This window comes from Monodelphis domestica, chromosome 1 (genome assembly GCF_027887165.1).
Source record: "Monodelphis domestica isolate mMonDom1 chromosome 1, mMonDom1.pri, whole genome shotgun sequence".
NCBI lineage: Eukaryota > Metazoa > Chordata > Mammalia > Didelphimorphia > Didelphidae > Monodelphis > Monodelphis domestica.
Window position 1 is genome coordinate 347435318 of NC_077227.1, and position 21074 is coordinate 347456391.

General features: G+C 40.5%; 1 protein-coding gene and 1 long non-coding RNA gene across 6 annotated transcripts in view; one reads left to right on the forward strand and one right to left on the reverse strand.

Moving 5' to 3' along the window:
* The window catches only part of LOC103094493 (uncharacterized), a 156658-nt gene that overhangs the window by 16950 nt on the left and 118634 nt on the right, over positions 1-21074 (forward strand). The gene's annotated exons all lie outside the window — the stretch shown is intronic.
* PPP2R2B (protein phosphatase 2 regulatory subunit Bbeta) overlaps positions 11086-21074 on the reverse strand; it is a 536905-nt gene continuing 526916 nt past the window's right edge. For all 5 annotated transcript variants that reach the window (XM_016426488.2, XM_016426494.2, XM_001369148.4 and 2 more), the window contains 2 exons: positions 17281-17372; positions 11086-13020 (listed from right to left, as the gene is read on the reverse strand). In XM_016426488.2, the coding sequence (XP_016281974.1) occupies positions 12741-13020; positions 17281-17372 (372 nt within the window). In that variant the 3' untranslated portion in view covers positions 11086-12740. The remainder of the gene's footprint in view (positions 13021-17280; positions 17373-21074) is intronic.

Sequence of the window (21074 nt, forward strand, 5' to 3'; positions counted from 1 at the left end):
CTTCTGTGGTTAAGAATTCAGTTAAGAAACTGTAGATCTGAAGAAGAGCTCATTGGTCTCCTCTATCTGAAATACAAAATGATTTGGCCTTCCACTTATAGAAATCATAGGATTCAGGGGTTGTGATCTGTAGCGTTGGAGGGAATATCCACATCAGTGATATCACAGAACTATTAGAGTCTATTTGGAACTTGTTGGGATATGTGTTGTACAGCTCTGGTCTAAAGCTTGTTGAAGTTGCTTTCTGCTTTTACTAGAAGTTCTTGTCCAATATGGAATTTTTCCTTCAGTTGCTTATGATATTGAGTAGATAACTTCTAGATCATGCTTATCTATGCCACTCTTTTGTTTTCTTTATTATATTCTTTATTTTTCTTTCTCTATTCTTCTGGAGGAAATGAATCATTTTGTTTGAGAATAAAGAAGATTGGTGACAAATAATAGTAGAGCAGACCCTGATGTTCATTTGGAAAAAAGCTCTAAGGTCACTGTTGATTTGGGTTTGTTTACTGATAATCCAAAGAGAAATGACACTAGCAAGACGGTGCAGTGGATAAAGCCCCAGGATTGGAGCCAGGAAGATTCATCTTTCTGAGTTCAAATCTGGATTTAGGCACTTAATAGCTGTGTGACCCTGGGCAAGTCCCTTAACCCTGTTTGCCTCAGTTCTTTATATGTAAAATGAGCTGGAGAAGGAAATAACAAACCCCAGGATCTTTACCAAAAAAACCCCAAATGGGGTGACACATTACTGAATCAACTGAATGGCAGCAACAAAAATGAGCAGGGCATTGTCTGAGGAAAAATGCTAGTGACATTCAGCAGTCATAGAAAGGTGGAAGTTATTATCAACTCGAAATGCAATGACAATTTCAGTCTCTACTCACTTTCATTTTTGTGGAAAGTAACTTTAGAAAATTCAATCCAGACACATAATGTGGGGGCTCCACATGCTAGCCCAGAGTTTGCTGTAGAAAATAAATCACATGCAAAGTTCCACTCTGTTCTTTTCAGCCCAGCTGTCTGTGGGGGTTGGCATGTCATTAACATCCTCTACCAGCCAGCTCCTATTTTTATATTCCAGTCTTTTTCTAGAACACGAGTACTTGGTGGAGCTGAATTGATTTGTGGGAGATGGAATAAAGTCTTCAAGACACTTCCTCCAAATGAAATGTGCCAGTAGGAGATCTAGGAAGGTGAAGCCAAGCCTCCCCTATTATCTATCCCCCATGTCAAGAGACAAGGCTTTCTCTGTACAATGAGTATTTTGGATTAGATGATTTCTAAGAATGCTTTCCAACATTATATGATTCTGTAATGCAATGCAACTCTTGTCTGAATCATGAATCCTGTCCTACACCAGCCCTGGAAAGCCTTCAAGCCTCTGCTTAAAGACCTCTGGGACAGGGAGCTCATTACCTTTGCCTTGTCACACTTCTCTCCAATTCTGTACTTCAAATCCCTCTCATATCACTGAGGTGAGTTATGAGTAGGAGATGGCTACTTCTCCAAAAAGACTTCTTCCCTGGCTCCATAGAAGCATTAAATGTAGCCTCTAGAACTTAACAGATTTCTCCAGATTGATTTCCATCATGGCAAAAGACAACTTCCTGCTGTGTAAGACATCTGTAATTGTGAATATGTTTTAGAGTAAACACCAAATGAATGATCCAAATCCAATTGGCTATAGGTATTGAGTGATATGATAAAAATATAAGGATTACAACCTTACATGGCTATAAGCTGGGATTCTTCTTGCTCTCTGTTCTCCTCAGTTTCTCCCAGGAAACCAATCTACTCCTGATGGCCACCTTTAATAAGTAGGATGAGTATATGCTTGACATCATGAAAAGGGCACTATGGGATCTGGAGGCAGAGGACCTGTGTTGGAATCCTTCTGTGACTACTCATAGTTATGGAACCTTGTCACTCCCCCTGTATGCTTTAGTTTTCTCATCAGTCCAAAGATTGTGTTGGGTTGGATAATCCCTAAGATCCAGTGTAACTCTTAAAAACATGAGCCTCTTTGTCTTGAAAAGGCTAATTTAAAATCAGTTTTTAGTGGGAAAAAGACAAGGCTCTCTGACATACATGCTTACACATATAGATACACACACGATCTCCATGAGACACAAAAGGTGAGGCATAAATTTACCTCTTGTACATTCTTGGGGAAACCAGCTTCTCTCTCCCTTAGTTTTCATGCTTGTTAATTATATATAACAATTAATGGAGAACTTAATATGTTCAAAGCTTCATGTTCATCACTGTGGACATCACAAAAATGACTAAGATAGGGATTTGTTTTTCTGCAAACAGTTTAAGATAATGGGTATGAGATAGGATAAAGATTCAGAAATGCAAATTAAAGACAAGGATTATACTAGGATCCTAGGCTTAGAGTTATAAGATTTCACAGAAACCATTTTGTCCAAACCCTCTCATTTTACAGAGCAGGAAACTGAGACCCAGAGATTTTATATGACTTTCTTGGGGTTACATATAGGCAGTAAATGTCAAGGTGATATTTGAACCTGATTGCAGAGCCAGTTTTCCTTCCACCGTTCCATTTCACCTCTCTATACCTAGTGAAGTTATTATCCTTTAAGAGATGTTGGTTTTCACAGTAAGCACACAGGTAGGTAGAGGAAGTAGAAGCAAGTTCTTAAGGAATCCAAAAAGAAATCACCCCAAACTCACTGGCATTTTATAGAACACATCACGTGCAACTCGGAATTCATGGCCCAAGGTCTCCAAAATTTGCCCTTTCTCGAGATGCCTTAGTGTGGACAGACAGAAATGTTTGGAATCACACTTCCTCCACTCATTCTCTGCTGTGGATAAACACCTCAGATCGTACATTTCAATTTCAAAGTGGTTAAATTTGGCCACTTTTCTTATCTCCTGCCTTCTTCCTAATTTTTTGGGGGGTTGCTTTTCTAAAAAAGACATCCTTACTGCTTTCAAATAAGTATGACTTTTTTTTTCTCCCCAGTGTTACAGGAAAGAGCCTTATAATCTGATTTTGAGTTTGCCTATATTATCTCTCACTGAATCCAGGAAATTTAAGGGAAATATGGGAGGAAAACTAGAGCAACTGGAAATTCACTAGTTTATTACTTTGACAAGAGTTTAGTGCGTAAGGATACGGAGACATCATATGGCAAGATTACTGCCCTTGAAGTCAAGAAAGATCAGCTCTAGTTTTGAATGCTTTTGACATTGCCTTAGGCATTAAATCACTTTACTTCTGACTCAGTTTTCTTGTCTTTGGATTGGAAAGAGTACCTGTTGCTGCAGATAGTTCTAGTGACAACACTTTATTAGCTCAGATTTGATATTAGGACAAAATTCAAGTTACTGAACAGTTAACAAGAAGAGGTTCACTTTGCCCTTGCACCAAGGTATACATCAACACTTAGGTCATACCCCTCCTTACCTCCATAGGGAAACTTGTCTGGTCATCAAGGAAAGATTAGAGGGAAGGATGTGGTGGCTTGTGTGGTGTTGTATGGCTGGGACTTTTCATGCCTTTAGATGACCAGGAAGCTGTACGGGAGTCAATCATATTCTATGAACAGCTTTGCTTCTTTTTAGGGAAAGAAATTCTTGTCAAAAGAGAGGAGGAAGGGCCCGGGTCCAACCCATGTTATGAGAGGAGGGGAGGAAAAGAATCTTTGTCAGAGAAACACCAATCACACCACAGTACCATTCACACCACAGGGTTATTGTGAGGCTCAAATGAGATAATGTATAAAGCGTTTTGCAAACCTGAAGTAGTGATATAATTGCCATCATTTTTATCATATATAAGCGGCAAAGACCTAGTCTCTGAAGGGCTCTTGTGAGCTTATAGTCAGCTTCTGGAACCAAATGACATGCACTTGAAATAAATATAATTCAAAGTAAGTGCAAATCAATATATAGCAATACCTCATTTAAATATCTCCTCCCCAAGTCTACATTCTACTTTCTTCTTTTTTCTTCTTCTCTCTGTCTTTATTCTAGTCTCAGAGGAATAGGTAGATTTTCCCTTGATTAAGACCAGTCTCTCCACTTGTGCCCTTTATGCTTACCCTTCCTATCCTCTCCAGGAGCCTGCCTCTTTCATCAGTGTTAAACTCTTCCTGTCTACTGGTTCCTTCCTTGCTGTCTACAAAAATATCCATCCTCAAGAAGAAACAGGACAAAAACATCTTGATTTGACAGTACTATCCCTTTAAGCAATTGTCTTATATCTCTCTTCCCTTTCACAGCCAATTTCCTAGGAAAAAAGCTATCTGGTAATTGCCTTCAGTTCTCAAGTGCACTTATTTCTTAACCTTTTGCAATCCAGTTCCCAATCTCATCATTCAAATGAAACTGTTCTCTCCAAATTTCCCAATGATCTTTTAATGACAGGGACTGATAGTCTTTTCTCAGGTGTCATCTTTATTGACCTCTATCAAGCATTTGTTACTTGTTGACCACCTTTCCCTTCAGGATTCTTTCCTTTTTTTTTTTTTTTTGGTAGCACTCCTCTTTCTTGCTTCTTCCATCTATTTCATTTTTCCTTTCCTTTCCTTTTCTTTTTTTTTAAATAGTCCTTATGTTCTGTCTTTGGATCAATATTCAGTATTGATTGTAGGGCAGAAGAGCAGTAAGGGCTATGTAGTTGGGGTAAGGTGACTTGCTCAGGGTCACACAGGTAGGGAAAATTTGAGCCTGGGTACCTTCTCCAGGACTGGCTTTCTAACCACTGCACCACCCAGCCACCCTTTGTATGTGTTATTTCCATGATAGAATGTAAGCTCCTTGATAATTGTTCAGTTGTGTCTAAATCTTTTATTTTAATTTTTAATTTAATGGAAAATTTTTATTTTTATTGTCATGTGAAAATACTGTGTCCAAATCTTCATGATCCTATGGATCAAACTATCCATGGAATTTTCTTGGCAAAGATATTAGAGTGGTTTGCTATTTCCCACTTCAGTGGATTAATGCAACAGAGGTTAAGTGACTTGTTCAGGGTCACACAGTTAATAGCTGTCTGAGGCTGGATTTGAAGTCACATCTTTCATGACTCCAGGCCTAGAGCTCTATCTACTGAGAAACTTAATTGCCTCCTTCCTTAAAAATAGGGACAATTTATTTTTCACTTTGTATCCCCAACAAGGGGCAGCTAAGGGGCACAGTGGATGGAGGGCTGCACCTTTGGTCAGGAAGCCCCATCTTCCTGAGTTCAAATCTGGTCTCAGATACTTAGTAGCCATGGGACTGTGGGTAAGTCACATAATCCTGTTTGCCTCTGTTTCCTCATCTATAAAATGACGTGGAGAAGAAAATGGCAAACCACTCCAGCATCATTGCCAAGAAAACCCCATGGACAGCATCAACAACCATGGGGTCTCTTTGCCTCAATTTCCTCATCTGTAAAATAAGCTAAAGAAGGAAACTCCAGTATCTTTGCCAAGAAAACCCCAAATGGGGTCACAGAGAGTTGGACACAAGTGAATAACAACAAATCCCCAACAAGTAACACAATTATCAGGCAGTTAACAAATGCTTGGTGACATATTCTGTTTACCCCAGTAGAATGTAAACCCCTTGAGGGTAGAGATTCCTTTCATTTTTATGTTTATATTGCCAGTGCCTGGCACAAAGTAAAGTCTTGTTGGATTAAAAATTGATATAAGCTTGGTGCTATAATTTACCAATTCAGTTTAAGCTTCCTTCTTTCTCATGGAGTTGAATGTCTTGCTAAGTTTTCATCTCCCTCCTGCTTCCTGACAACTCCTTCCATAAATTATGGGACTTTGGTGTTTGATGTATTTTATTTATTTCTTATTTTTTAAACCCTTACCTTCCATCTTGGAATCAGTACTCTGATTCCTCCTCCCTCCCAATCTCCTCATTGAGACTTTTCAGTCCCTCAATATCATTCCATCATCCTTGCTCTGGTCTTACTGTGTAATTCCCTGGGTCTTGGCCCTATGGTTCCAGTTCAACCAATGCGTTCTTCTCTAGCCTTGAATTCCCATCTGCCTTGCTCTAAAACTCTACTTGATCACTATCCCTGGGCTTCTGCCAACACCTACCTTCTCCAGTTGTCATGCTACTGAGTGAGTGAGAAGGCACACACCTGTGTTAACTGGCTCCACTACAAATTCATGTTGTCTAATCTCAAGTGATCCTTCATTGCTTTACTGATCTTTTTCTAATTCTCTGCTTGATTTTCTATCATGGTCCCTGAAATAGCTGTTCCAAACCTAGGCAACTAGGTGGCATAGTGGATAGAGTGCTAGGCTGGGAGTCAGGAAGGACTGAATTCAAATTTGGCTGTAGATACTTATTAGCTATGTAACCTTGGGCAAATCACTTCATGTCTGCCTGCCTTAGGGTTATTGAGTGGTATGCCTCATCTGAAGTCCTACTCCTACAAAAAATCTTTCCTGGTCCTCCTTACCCCTACCTCCTCATCCCTTTGGGATGACCCCCAGTTTGTCCTCTATCTTGCTTATCTGTACATAGTTGTTTGTGTGTCTCTCAATAGACTATCATCTCTTTAAGACAGAAACCATCTTTTGCCTTCCTTTGTATCTCTATTGTTTAAACCAGTGGTACACAATAGGCACTTAATAAATGCTAGTTGATTGAATAGAGCAATGCAGAGGATTTGGAGTTGGAAGACCCAGATTAAAACCCTGGTTCTGCCACCTACTACTCCTGTAACTTTGGGCAAGTGACCTAATCTCAGGATTATAGCTGGAAATTACCTTAGGGGCCAGGCAGTACAAGTCCCTCAGTTTATTGATGAGGTAACTGAAGGACAAAGAGGATAAATTACCTGGTTGTAACTGAGATAGTGACAGCCAGGGTTGGAATCCAGGTCTTCTGACTAAAGGCAGTGCTCTTGTAATCAATCAATTATTCACTAAGCCTTCATTCAGCACTTGCTTTGGGACAGCTACTCTGCTAAAAGATGAGGCTATAGACCATAGGAAAAGCCATTGTACGGGGCTGGTACCACTCTGGACCTCTCCGGTCTCATCTGTAAAATACAGCTGGACTAGAACCACGAAGCAGAGTGGGTTTCTGATCTAGGTGACCCAGCCAGGCAGAGATCAACAGAGAACAACATGCTTGCTGAGAGCAGTTGTACCAGACCTTCTCTTACATGGCAGCTAGGTGGCTCTGGGAATAGAGCACACCTGGCTCAGTGTCAGGAAGATTCACATCTGACTTCAGATATTTAGTGGCTATGTGGCCTCGGAAAGTCATTTATCTTCTGTTTGCCTTAGTTTCCACAACTGAAAAATGGGGATAATGATGGTACCTAGTTTATAGATAACTGTGACGATTAAATGAAATATTTATAAAGTGGTTAGTCTAGCACTTGGCACGTAGTAGGCACTTCCTTCACTTCGTTTCTTTTCACCTTCTGCCTTAACTTCCTCCCTCCATTTCTTTCTCCCTTTCTCCTTTCCTTCCATTCTTCCCTCTTTCTTTCCTTTCTCCCAAAGCCTAAGGCTCACTTTACCCTGAAATGTTTGCATCTGGTCTGATACCTTATATATCCTACCAACTTCTGTTAGCCCATACAAATACTTATCTTGCCTGGAAAATGATGGCAAAGCACAGACCTTCTGGCTTTGTAGCCTTAGACTGGATTCTGTTCCCATCTGGTATTGGTGAAGGAACATCAGAATGGAACCAGGAAATCCGGATTCTAATCTCAGTTCTGCTACAAACTCACAGTGTGACCAGCTGAATTGCCGGCCTCATGTTTTATAGGCTTCCTAGTTGCAAAATGATTTCTGTCCTGTCTGGGTCACTGGGTTGCAGGGAGGAGGAAGACGAAAGACGAACAACATAAAAACAATCTCTCAATCGATGGTGGTATCATTGATTTTAATTACCATTATTCCATATAAGCATCCTGACATGACTGTGAGTCATATTAACATGTTCATGAGAAATTACACCATTATGATCTTCTTGCAAGCATGTAACTTTATAACCACCAGGCCAGTGCAATTTTAACTTGCGTGTCTATTCTCAATCCAGATGGGAAGCATCATTAAAAAAATTTTTTTTAAACCCTTACCTTCCATCTTGGAATCAATACTGCATATTGGTTTCAAGGCAGAAGAGTGGTAAGGGCTAAACAATGGTTTTTAATTGGTTTTCCCAGGGTCATACAGTTAAGAAGTAGCTGAGGCCAAATTTGAACCCAGGACTTCTGGTCTATAGCCTTGGCTCTTAATTCACTGAGCAACCTAGCTGCCACTAGAAGCAACCTTTTAAAAAGATACAATCTACCCAGGCTTTTTTTGAGGAACATATAAAATAGCTACCCTTCTTTTGGGGAATTTTTTTGTGTAGGGAAGAACAAATATCTGGGCCTCTGATTTCATCAGTATAGGAAACTCTGGGTGTGGAGACTGATTTCATTAATGCAGACTTGTGACTTATTTGTAATGAGGTCATAGAGAAGTGCTTGGGGGCATCCAGAAGTTAAGTGACTTGCCCAAGGTAACATAGCCCAGTAGGTGTCAGAACCCAAGTTTTCCTATTTCCAAGATATGACCCTTTATGAACTGTGTCTAAATGAAGGATTATGAATTCAGATGTGATTCTAAGTGAGAGTTGAGTCCATTAGTGAGATGTTTAGGCTCTTTTTCCATCTCATCCCATTAATCAAGCAGAATCAATCAGTGCTAGAGAACCAGGAAATCTATGACCCAGCTTCATTTAGACCTCCTCCTTTCTTCCCTTGAACACAGTGGGACAGTGCCTGGGGATAGAGTCTGAAGTTAAATTAACCATCACCATCCTGATCAAAGCAATTAGTTATTTGGAACCCCTTCTGCTCCTGAAGTCACACGTATTCTCTCAGCACCAAATTGCTTTATGCTTTTAAAAAGAACTCGGCTTTGAACAGGTCTGGAAGTGGAGGTGGAGGTGGTGAGGATGATGGACAGGGGATGGGTTTTTCCAGCAGGCATTGATCTTCAAGGAAAGAATAACCTCTTTGTGGTTCAACTGACTCTTCCAGCAGGGAGCATTGCAAACCTTAGCTAATTAACCTTTCCAGCTCTTCAAAGAGGACAATAAGGGCTGTTTTCCCCATCTTGTCAGGGAAGGAAGGAGGCCCCATGAAATTGAGTCTGGTGTCAAACAGCAAATCAGTAGCTGGGTTTAAAAAACCCAGAGGACCCTGGTGTTCCAAACCCCAGGCTTCTCCTCCTGTTCGTTCCCACAGTGGCACAAAGGAGCAATTCTGTGCTTTCCTTAGATGCAATATAAGGTTGTGTGCAGCCAGCAAATGGTAAGAATTGATGAACCTTCCTCTACCAAGCAAAATGCGTTGCATCTCGCATGCAACAGTAATTTTCAGCTGTTCTGTTTGGTAGATTCAAGGCGGCTCCAAGCCATACGTGGAGCTGGAATTCCCTGGTCTAGATGAAATATGACTTTTGATTATGCAGTAGTCAGACAGCCTTAAGTAAGACAACCAAACTGGGGAAAGGCAGTTTCTTTATTAGAATGAGTTGGAGAGCACAGAATAAAATTGGCCTCCCCACCCCCATCACTGCTCTTCCAACCCCAGCTGAAAATTGTTGTTGTACCAACTGTCAGCCAATGGGGGTCTCTCCTCCTGCAACAGGGGCACCAGAACAAATGAAAATGCCAATCTCCTCCCCACCTCCATCTTACTATATTAAGCACAGGCTTGACTCTTAAAGGGAGATTACTGTGGGAAGCCAAAGCTCCTTCCCAGAAGGAAATGTGATGGAAGGTTTGAGCCTCTCTCTTTCCGCAAGGGAAGATTGTAGGCTGAGAATAATGGCCCTTGTCACTTCCCATAGTCTTGTTATGGGAGATATTTAGTGCCGATGCTGGGATGTGGGGCTAATATCTTGGATGTGATAATGTTGCTTCCTGCATCAGTGCACACAGTATTGATTGTAAGCTGTCAACCTTTTTGCATGCTTCGTGGTGTCCCAGCAGACTCGCCACTTCGGAGATAGTAATGCGTCAGGGCTGGGACACATGCTCTGTGTTAACTAAGTTGGGCTTCTCATTCTTCAAATCTCTGGGCTTGCACTGACTCTCTGATCTTTCAAGCCTGTGACTACTCAGAGGGCTCCTCGGACCCTGCTCATTGGCAGGCTGGGTCGGTGCTCCTCCTTACCCCAGAACCCACCTGCCCTCCGCTGATCTTACAGGGTCCTCCAGGTCCTCCATCCTTTTAGGGGATCACACTTTTAATCTCCTTCTCAGAGACTAGAAAGGAGGGAATCCAAGGAAAGCTCATTCAGCTGACTCTTCAAGGCTTAAACTTCAGAGTTCTGAGTTTTGGTGCAATTCCCACTCTTACCCAGTTGGATAAACATTGCCTAAGAGTGTGGAGTGTAGAGTGTTGAAATGTCAGCAGCCATTTATAACAAGGATTGAGGCCCTCACTATGACCCAAGCTCTTCCTCTTGGTTTTCTGCATTGGGTCATGAGAAATATGACGCCTCAACACAGTTCCTGCCTCCTTCTTTCCAAACAAAAAGCAGGGAACAATCTGTTATAAATGACCAACAGGACTCAGAATGAGATGGATGGATCAGATTGGGAAACCTATAAAAATACACATCAGGACAGTCATATGTGAATGGATATCAAGTGACCAAATTATTTCAAGGAGGCAGTGATCACTGAGAGAGGAGGGGCGGTAAGTTGTAAGTTAATAGGGAAATGTTAAAACAATTTTGGAAAGCACTAGAGACAATTGTTTTTTGTTTTATAGTCACAGACTTTAAGGGACTTTAGAATGTTTTTGGTTCAACCCCTTTATTTTTCAGCTTAATAAACTGAAGCCCAGAGAGGGAATGAAGGTTGCCCAAGGTCACACATAAGTTGGTGGCAAAACCAGAATTTAAGTCCAAGCCCCTCCACTCCTGAGTTCTTTGATGCTTTCTACTCTACTAGACCTTCTTGGCACACGCCATGTTTACTGGCTACCTTGTCTTCTCTCCATACATTTGGTTTTTCATGCTAAGCATCCTGTTGAGCTGAATGAGGGTGACAAGGAGAAAGTCCACACAACAGACCAAGAGGACAACCGAGAGAACTTTACTTGGGGTATTACAGAACAGGCTTTTGATACAAGGGAAAACAAAAAGACACTGGGAAAATAGGATGGACTTCTTCTATTTCCCCTTCTTCCCCCTGGCAACACTCCCTCCAATGTTAACCCTGAAAATTGTGATGTTCTGGCTCTATGTAAAGCCATTAACTAAGGAAAACCTGCCTTTTCAAGATGGCGGACCCCGAGCTGTGTCCTGAGGCACCTTTCTTCTCCAGGTGGCAGGTTAGATGGACTCTGAAAGGCAGAGTGGCCAGCACCTGAGCAAAAACTGCAGCTACTAAGATGTGAAATCCAGGTCCTGGTTTGCTTGTGGAAACTCTTCCAGGAGCCAGAAGTCCTTTGAATTCATTAAGTCTTACTCCCTGAGGTTTACTTTAGGGGGGGATATCAGTGGTATTTCTCAGGAAGTGCCACAAGTCAGAAACTCCAATTGAGGAGGAGGCATTGAAGTATTAAACTGAGCCTCAGTAGGTTTTAGTGGATTTCACAGACGATGTGTTCTTTTTTATGCACAATGTCCAAACTAGAAGTGGCCCAACCTCATGGGTTTTCACCTTGGAAATGAAAAGGGTGAGCTTTGAGGGTGTTGCAAATTCTAAATCAGTTTCAGGAAATGGCAATAAAATTGATTAATATTGTTCCAGCCTCATTGGGGCATAGGGCTTTGTTACCTTGTTGGCTATAATAGATGGGAGTCGGGGAAGGAATGAGAATTCCTGGGTATCAGTTTCCAACGTGACGGGTTTGGGTAAGAGATGCTCCCTCATTTGGAATGTCAAAACATAAGTAACAATTTCTTCTGTCTTTAGGCTTTCATTAATGTCTTTAGGCTTTCATTAATTGACAAAAGCAAAATGAAAGAAAAACAGAATGGAATCCAGGTCCATCTAGGGTGTGATGGCAGATTTTAGAAGCTCTGTTTAAGTGCTTTCTCCATTTACCAAAGCACAAAAGCACATCTAGAGCCAAATCTTGACCTGGGATTGTAACAGAGAAATGTAGCAAGCTGGGGTATGGATACAACTTTTAATCAGACTCTAATTTTGGCCTGGATTTCTGTTTTCACAACCTCAGAAGAGGAAAAGATATTTGAAACAGAAACAACAGAAAGAATTTTTAAAAATGAAAGGAAAAAAAGTAATTTTAGTTTTCCATGAAGCAAACAGATTTTTATCCAAAAGTAGAGTAAACAGTGTTTATTTTTCAATCAAATGGAATTGCTTAATTAAAAAAAAAAACCTTATCTTCCCCCTCCCCCCTTAAATACTACAGACAATCTTATTTCACCTCAGCAGACACCTAGAAACAAAACACTGGACTCACCAGAGAGAATTGGGTAATAAAAGCATCAGAAATTCAAGTCAACTATGGAAGGGTCCTGGTTACCTGGCAGCTCTCGATTCTAAACAAAAGTATTTTGAACCTATTTGTTGGATTTGCCAACATAGTTTCTTAAAATTGGGGGAACTGGGGGCCTTTGGACTGCTTTTCTTCTATTCCAATTGTTTCCTGCATAGGAAAATTAAAGTCAATGAATAAAATAAAAACCCAAAGAAACATTTAAAAACTTGTTTGACTAGTATTCAGTATGTGAGCTTATTAAGTATAACTTGTCCTCCTAGTTAACCTTGTCCTGGAATATATATAGGTTATTTGTAGCCGCCACTGCTATAATATTTTCTGAAGGATGCCAAGCTGTATGTAAGATCTTTTTGCTAAAGTCCAGACTGTCCACGCTGATCTCATCTTTTCTCCGTTTGCCACCAACACACACTTTGCGGGGTTTCAAGATGGCCCTGGGCTTGCTATTTTCCCTGGAAGCCTCCAGGGTGACATCACGCTTGGTATTTCGGTCAAACATTCTGAAAAAGTTGTTGTAGGACCCAGTCATGATGACACTGCAGAGTGGGAGAGGAGATAAGGATTAGTCGTGCTTGAGTTGGAGTCATCACAACACCCTGGGCTTTTGTTGGCTAAACAAAGTACAAACTTATGCAAGATTTATTCTGGCCCCTGATGGACTTCCCACTTTGGTAGTTTTATGGAAAGGAAGGCAGAATGGCTTTGTTGAAGGATGTGCATAACTGCTTGGCTGGTTGGGACAGTAGTTTTATCTTATTGCATGAAACACCTGGTTATCAGTTCCAGAAGTGACTGATTAAAAAAAATTAAAATCCTTACCTTCTTTTTTAGAATAAAAACAAAATATTGGTTCCAAGACAGAAGAGAGTAGTAAAGACTAGGCAATGGGGGTTAAATGACTTGCCCAGGGATCCAGGGCCTTCTGTCTCTGGTCCTGGCTCTCAATCCACAGAGCCACCCAGCTGCCTTGATTCTTTGTTAATAATAAATGATCCCAAGTTTCAAAAAAATTTTGTTTTTCTTTTTAAAAATTTGAATTATGAGTTTATATGCTGCCCAACTTATTTATTTCTATTTAATCTTCTGAAATATCTGGATTTTCTACTATATAAACAACTAATTTTTAGAGCAAAGTTCATCATCAATATTAAAACAGTAGAAAAGGTAATAGGGAGAAAGAGGCTCCTTCCAGAGAGCTGGAGCTTGTCTTATCTAACAAGTTAGAAGCATGGGCAATGGGGAAAGGCCTTGCCACCATTTGCTATCAAACGTAGTGAGGAAATATGTTTTATGAGAAAAAATGGTAGGAAAGATTTGGGCATTGGCTTGTCAAGAAAATTTCTCCCCTTCATTCTATGAAAAAAAGAATCTTTCCTTTTTTCCTTATTATTTTTATTATTAATCCAACAGAAAGCAGTACAATGTAGTATCCAGAGAATGAGGCCTGGATCCATGCCGCAGCCCTTCCAATGGCTCATTGAAGGCAGGAACTCCAGCAGCTAGTTTGTCTTTGTATCCCCATATCTAGCACAGGACTTTGAAATGGAGCACATGCTCTGTGCTTGTTGATTTGTATTGTGTCTTGCTCTTGGCTAGCCATTAAGATGGTAAAATCAATGACAGTTTCGATCCGGTGTTTTCAATTGTATAGACATGGTATTTCTTTGGTTTTGTTTTTATGTTAACCTTTTAATAGAAATCTGCATTTCTCTATTTTTTCCCCCCATAAAGTCATAAACAAAACAACTAATGTGGTTCCTGCTTTCAAGATGCCTATGGTCTACTGACTGCCGGAAAAAGGACCTGAGAGATCCTTTAACTGAATCTCTTCATTTTACCTATGAAGAAACTGAAGCAAGAGATGGGTGATTTCTCTAGTTTTATGTTGTAACTGGATTAGAATTCATCGTGATTCCTTCCTTCCTTTTCTTTAAAAAAAACAAAACAAAACACCTCTTTCTTTATGTTTTGGTATCAGTTCTAAGACAAAATAGCAGCAAGGGCTAGGCAGTGGGGGTTAAGTGACTTGCCCAGGGTCACCCAGCTGGGAAGTGTCTGAAGCCAGATTTGAACCTAGGACCTCCCATCTCTAGGCCTGGCTCTCAGTCCACTGAAGCCACCCTATTCCCCCCCACCCCTGACTGTTTTTCTAAGTCACTTAAGGGACACTCTATTCCAAGAGGATAGTGTTTCCATGGCAGAGAGAACCTATTAGATATCAGAAAGATAATCAGGTTAAAGGAACATTTAATTATCAATGCTAGTAACAATAATGATATTTCATAAAACACTTGCAAAAATTGTTCTGTCAGGCACTTTAGAAATAAGAGTTAATTAACCTCTGCTCAATGGTGATGGCACAAAGAGAGTAGGTAATCCGGGTAACAACTGGTATTGTTTCCTTAGGAAATTTGGAAAAAAATATGTATGGGGGGGGGTGCAGGTAAGACTGGGCCTATGATTTTATTGCCGTAGAGAACTCTGGGTGAGGAAATTCCCTTTATTTGGCAGATTAACAACTATTTCTCAATTTAAAATTTTAAGAGAGTTTGCTAGGCCCCTTGAGAAGTTAAGTGATTTGCTTCTGATCACACCACCAGGATTCATTAGAGAGAGGACATGAACACACACTTTTTCCTGACTGAGGCTATCACTCTATCCACTGCTCTGCTGCTTATCCTTTGGTAATTTTTAGGTTAAAAATGAATCAATGAGGAGTAATTAAAAAAATAGAAATGTACACAGTGATTTAAGATTTGCAAAAGTCTGAATACATGCTATTTCATTGGATCTTTACAATTTCCTACTTGCTATTATCTGCATTTTACATACATTTTACAATTTGGAATGCTACAGAATTGCCCAGGGTCACACAGTAAGGGAAAGAAATGGGATTTGAACCCAGGGCTTCTTGATTGCATGTTTAGTGCCGTCAGTACCAGAGACCTTAAAATTGTAACCAGTTTCTTTTCAGGAAGCTTGATGTATGATTTGACTTGCACTGAACCAATAACCTTAGGCTGCTTCTACTATAGCAAAGTAAAATGGAACAATAAGGCCAGGGTCCAGCTGGTCCTAACAAATATGCTTGTTCTTGATTAGCCAAAGCTGCCAGAACTATATTTTTGGCATAGTTGATGGTGTTTTTCAATTCAGTGTAGTTGTGCAGACTTGGCCCTGAAGTTAGACAGAGCTTATAAAGATAAAATTATTTTCTGTTTATTTTATAATTATGAGCTTAGAGCATTTTTGAATTAGAGGATCATAGCTTCAGAGCTGGAAGTGAACTCAGAAGCCATGTAGTCCATCTTTCTAATTTTACTTATGAAGAAATTGAGGCTCTGGGAAATCAAGTGACTTGTCCAAGGTCACATTCTCTTTATATTCTTCTGGTAGAACATAAACTCTTTGAAGGCAGTGTAAACCTCAAATTTCCTTAGACTTATAAATGTTGGAAATTTCACCATTGGGATATTTCATACTTGGAAAATTTCTTACTGATAGTCTATTGGAATGGGAACCCCATTGGCATGGGAGGTTCTTTCTCTTCCCTTCTTAAGATTACTTTAGGACAGAAACCCTTTGCTGAACAATGGAAAGGACTTTGACCTATGCTTAAGCATAGAACAGGAATTTCTTTGAGTCTTGATTGATTTTAGAATTGATACAATGGAGATACTTGGAATAAATCTCCACCCTATTCAGTCCTAATAGGATTGAGTAAGGGCTGCAGCCTAGATCAAAATTTAATTATTCCAATCTCTACCCTACTCAAGTTAACAGGATTTAGAAAGGGCTGTAGCAAAGGAGTAAAGATTTAATCATTTGAAAATATGACCTTCAACAGACATGTGCAAAAGCCAGAAACCTCTGGGCGGTCCTGGGTTAAGCGAGAGCCTCCATTGACAGGGAAATTGATGAAGAGTGATTGGTAGATGTGAGGACTGAGGGGAGGCAACTTGGAGGGTTTCCTTAAAGATAGGGGGCTGAAGACTCGGGAAGGGGGAGAGTTGGTCGGTGTGGTTCCTGTGGCTCTGAGAAGGTTTGCTCTGAAGGAAGCTGAAGGTGGGGGCCTCTGAGACTGTTTCTCCATTTTGGACACGTGAGTAATAGGGACTGATCTCTTTTCTTTGCCCCAGCTATCTAAGGGCTTGGGCCTTTTGGCTCAGCCTACACAGAAGGGGTATTTAAGCCCTATTCCCTTCTCTCCCTTTTTCTCTCTCTCTATCTCTAATTCCTTTCTTACTCCTATTGTAATTAAACTCCAAAAAAGGCTGACGGCTGACTTGAGTTTTTCATTTAGGAATTACATAGCTGATTCCTTGGCGACCTTAAATTAATATATATCAGTCTTTTAAAGTGATTCCCTTGTAACAGCAGGCACTGCTTTTCTTTTTGTCTTTTTGTCCCCTACATTTGCTCAATTTCCTTGAAATAGGAGGTATTTAATAAATGTTTATTAGATTAGATTAGAGTAAAAAAAATGCTAGGACCCAAGAATACTCATTTTTCCTTCTCTGATAAAAAATAAAACAAAACAAAACACTACTCCTTGAATAAAAAGGTATCTGTAGAACAAAATTTCATTCCTGTGGTATCTCTACTCTATGGGACACAGATCATCAATCAGGTGATCCACTAGATGAGAAATCCCAATTCATGCTATGGGTCTAGCCGACTAAGATTGAACATGACTCTTTCTCTCTTGCCCTATATTGTCAACTTCCCATTTGGGATAGCCAGGACACCAACCAGGACTTCATCAAGTCTAGGGATTCTTTGCTCGCATGTCTCACCTGTCTGATCCGTTCCATACACACTCAAATTTATCAAAAATGCAATCATTTTCATAGAGAGAACACAGCTTGCTGCGGAGGTAGTCATGAACCTGCGGGAAGAAACAGTCAGAATGAGCCACTGAACTCCTTTCCATTTTGGAGACTTTAACGATGGACAGCTCCAAGTGCTACCCAAGTTGCTAAGTCTTTGTCTCAAGGAGTGGTGGTGGTGATGGCGCTCATTGGAGTGGAGAATAATATTGTCATCTGTTTTGTGAGCAGATGAAGATGCCTAGATGAAGCGAGCTCTCCTCCATCACTGGAAACCAGGAGCCAGTGTCTGCCTTATGGGAGAGGGATGTGTGTAAGGCTCTTCTATACACTCACTGTCTATAGGATAAAAGGAACTGAGCAGCAAATTAAGGTCATTTGTTCTGTTGTATCATCACTAAGATCATCCAGATGGTCTGTGAGCACCAAGGCTGGATTCTGGATGTGGTAGATGGCTGCCCAGGGCCAACCCTCAGTGTTGGGTTCTGAGTTTCTCCCTAAAGTGTCTGGGTCTCAGGATTATGAATCTAAGTGACGCCAAAAGGATCGAGAAGTGGCCAGATCAGAAAAGAAGCATGTGAGAGAGAACTAGGATGGGGGAGAGAGAATATATCACCATAAAATAGTCAGTCACAGGTTATTTCAGGAACAAGAACACTCCTTGTCATGGATTACCAGTCGCTTTGCTTTTATTGTTAATGAGATGGTTCCTTCACTCTATCTTGTGGTTGTAGAGGTAAAGAATTCCAGGGAAGAAGCCAGATACTTGGGGCTTGGTGAACCCTAAATAGGGGTTCTTGTTATTAGCCCCTGGGAAAAAATCTCCAGATGTTTAGATTCCATGTGATCTTACAATCATCCACTCCCACTATTATCACTCTAGTTAATTTTGGCCACTTTATCTCCTAATTATTAAAATAGCCCTAGGCTGATTCACTGCCTCTAATCCATCCTGCATATTTGTCATCAGCTTAATCTTTCCTCCAAATAATGATCCTATTCAGCCATTCCCCCATTTAATAATTTTCAGTTACTCCCCGTCATGTATAGTATAAATTTCAAATTTCTCAGCCTGGCATTCAAAATCCTCCATGACGTGACTCTACTTAGAGCCTATACTCTTCTGGCTATGTTGATTTTTACATTATCTTCCATATATCCATGCTTCATTAGGATGTAAACTCCTTATGTGCAAGGGCTGTTTTGCTTTGTATAGTCTCAGGATCTGCCCCAATGTCTTACAAATTGGAATTACTTAATAAATATTTGTTATTTAGTAATTTAGTGGCATTGAAATATAGCTCGTCCTGCCTTTCCTGTCCTTTCCTTTCCTCTTTATCCAGTTAAATTCTACCCATTTCAGTTATCACCTTCTCCACAATGATGCCCCCATTATTCTCTCCCCCCAACCCTTTTCTCTTAAATTATGGAGCATTTAGTGTCTAGTTCATCCACCTTGATACTCAATCGCATTTGCCTTGGATTGTTACGATAAATGTGTGTCTATCTTGTCTCTTCAACTAGAGTAGAAACTCTGTGAGTGAAGGGGACAAACCTTTTACTTCCTTTATATCTCTCACAACACCTGGCATGGTACTAAACATAGTAGATGCTGAATAATCTTATTTATTTCATAGCTATTTAAGTGCCAACATGAGTTCCTTGGGCATGGCCCTGGAGCGAGATCAATGCACTTGTAAGCTCCCTAAAGGCACACTCCTGGTCTTGTACTTGTCAGTGTGCCTGTCATAGGGACTGTCAGTAACAACCTTCCCCCTTGCCTACATTATTCAGCATTTTGTTCTATATCTGTCTAGTGCATTTATCATATAATTGTACATTATAGTTTACTATTTTTGTGTCATATTCCTCTGTTGGATTATGATTTCCATCAGGGAAGGAACTTTGTGAGCTTTAAACAGGGATCCTTTTCTAATTTTGTATTCCTTCTGGCACAATGCTCTGTTTAGTTGCTAAATGTTTGCTTAATGACCAAATGGGGAATGAAGTGTGCGGCACTTACTACTTATTGACCAGGGTTTCCAACTTGTACTCTATGACCTGTTACACAGGAAGAAAAAGGCCCCCACAAAAAAGCCTGTAGCACCAGTAAGCTGGTGTGCTGGATTTTCCCTTTTCCCCTTCAGATTAGCTTTGTATAAAAAGGAATCAGAGCAATTAAAGGTCAAGCCCTGTTAAGCACTTGGCACACTCTGAACCCATGCCCAAGGGCACAAGCCCTCTCCACAGTTCACTGGTTGGGGAACACGGTCAGCTTCTAATTTTCTACCCCCTAAGGGAGGGGAAAGGAGCAAAGTTCCTCCTTGCCCCTACTCAGAGTGCCTAAGACTGTGCAGGCTGTAGGCTATGGGGTATAACTAGGCAGATTTTCAGCTGGAGTGAGGGAAGAAGGTGGCCTAGGAAAGAAGCAGAATCATGACAGAAGTTTGGTTGGGGGATTGCATGGGGCAGTGACTGTGCGGTGCCTACTAAGGGGATTCTTATCAAGTTAGGCTTATGTGATCATAGAATTATAGCTGCAAGCAACATTCAAGGCCCTCTGATCCAACTCCCATTTTATTAATGAAAAAAAACAACTGAGGCCCACAGAGGTTAAAAGTGACTTTACGATGACCATACAACTAGCAAGTGATTTGAACCTAGGTCTTCCCGATTGTAGATGTAACCTCTATCTATGACTCTGCCCTGTCTTCTGGCCTTCATAGCATCCTAGGATCATAGATTTAGATCTGGAAAAGACCTTAGAAGCCTTCAAGACCAGCTGTGTCAGACATGTAGCCCATGACACTCCTGAGTGTAGTGGGGACCAAGTTAAAATGGAATTGGGAAATATTTAATGAAATAAAAACAAAGATTTGGATGATATGACACTTTAAAATTAAGCCAATATATGGTGCAGTGATCTTTATGTATTGATTGGTATTTGAATTTAACACCACTGATCTAGACCAACCCCCTCATTTTTCTTGATGAAGAACTGAGTCTGAGTGGTTAAGCCCACCACTAAAAACTTAAGTTTTTGAGGAAGAATATGAACTCAAGTGTTCTAGACTTGTAGTCCAATCCTCTGTTCACTATAGTGAATAGAGCTACCTGCTAGCCCTGCTCTAGAACTCCAGCTTTCCTCCTCCTCTTAATCAATGTTTCTTTCTCTAGATGCCATTCCCCAGTTCTTTTGTAGAATTATCCTTCATCTATTCTGCTTAATTCATTAAAGTGGCTATAATCTCAAATTGTTAAGGCTGGGGAGATGTCTCCAGTGCCATAGGATTACATCTGCTATTATCTATAATGAATTGTTTGGTTTCTCTGCCCTCTCCCTCTCCTTTAGTCCCTGAGTCTAAGAACCACTGGGCTCTATCCTGGGTTTGTTCCCAAGAGGCACTTGACATTTATCTCCCTGTTATATTTCTCTGAATTGAGCTTTACTTAAAGAGCTCTTTGATGCACATTTGGATGTATGAAGAGGATGGAAAAATATGAATTGTGCTACATCCTCAATGGACCTATCTTAAATTAGTGGTATATGTTAAATCACTGATTTCTAGATGGGTTTTCCCTTCCCTTCCCTTCCCTTCCCTTCCCTTCCCTTCCCTTCCCTTCCCTTCCTTTCCCTTCCCCTTCTCATTGCTTTATTCCTTTTTGTATCACATTTCTATCTCTTTCCCATTTTTCTTACATAATCTTCCTTTAAAAAATGCATCTGGTTCCACATATCAAGGCAAATGCCATACTCATGT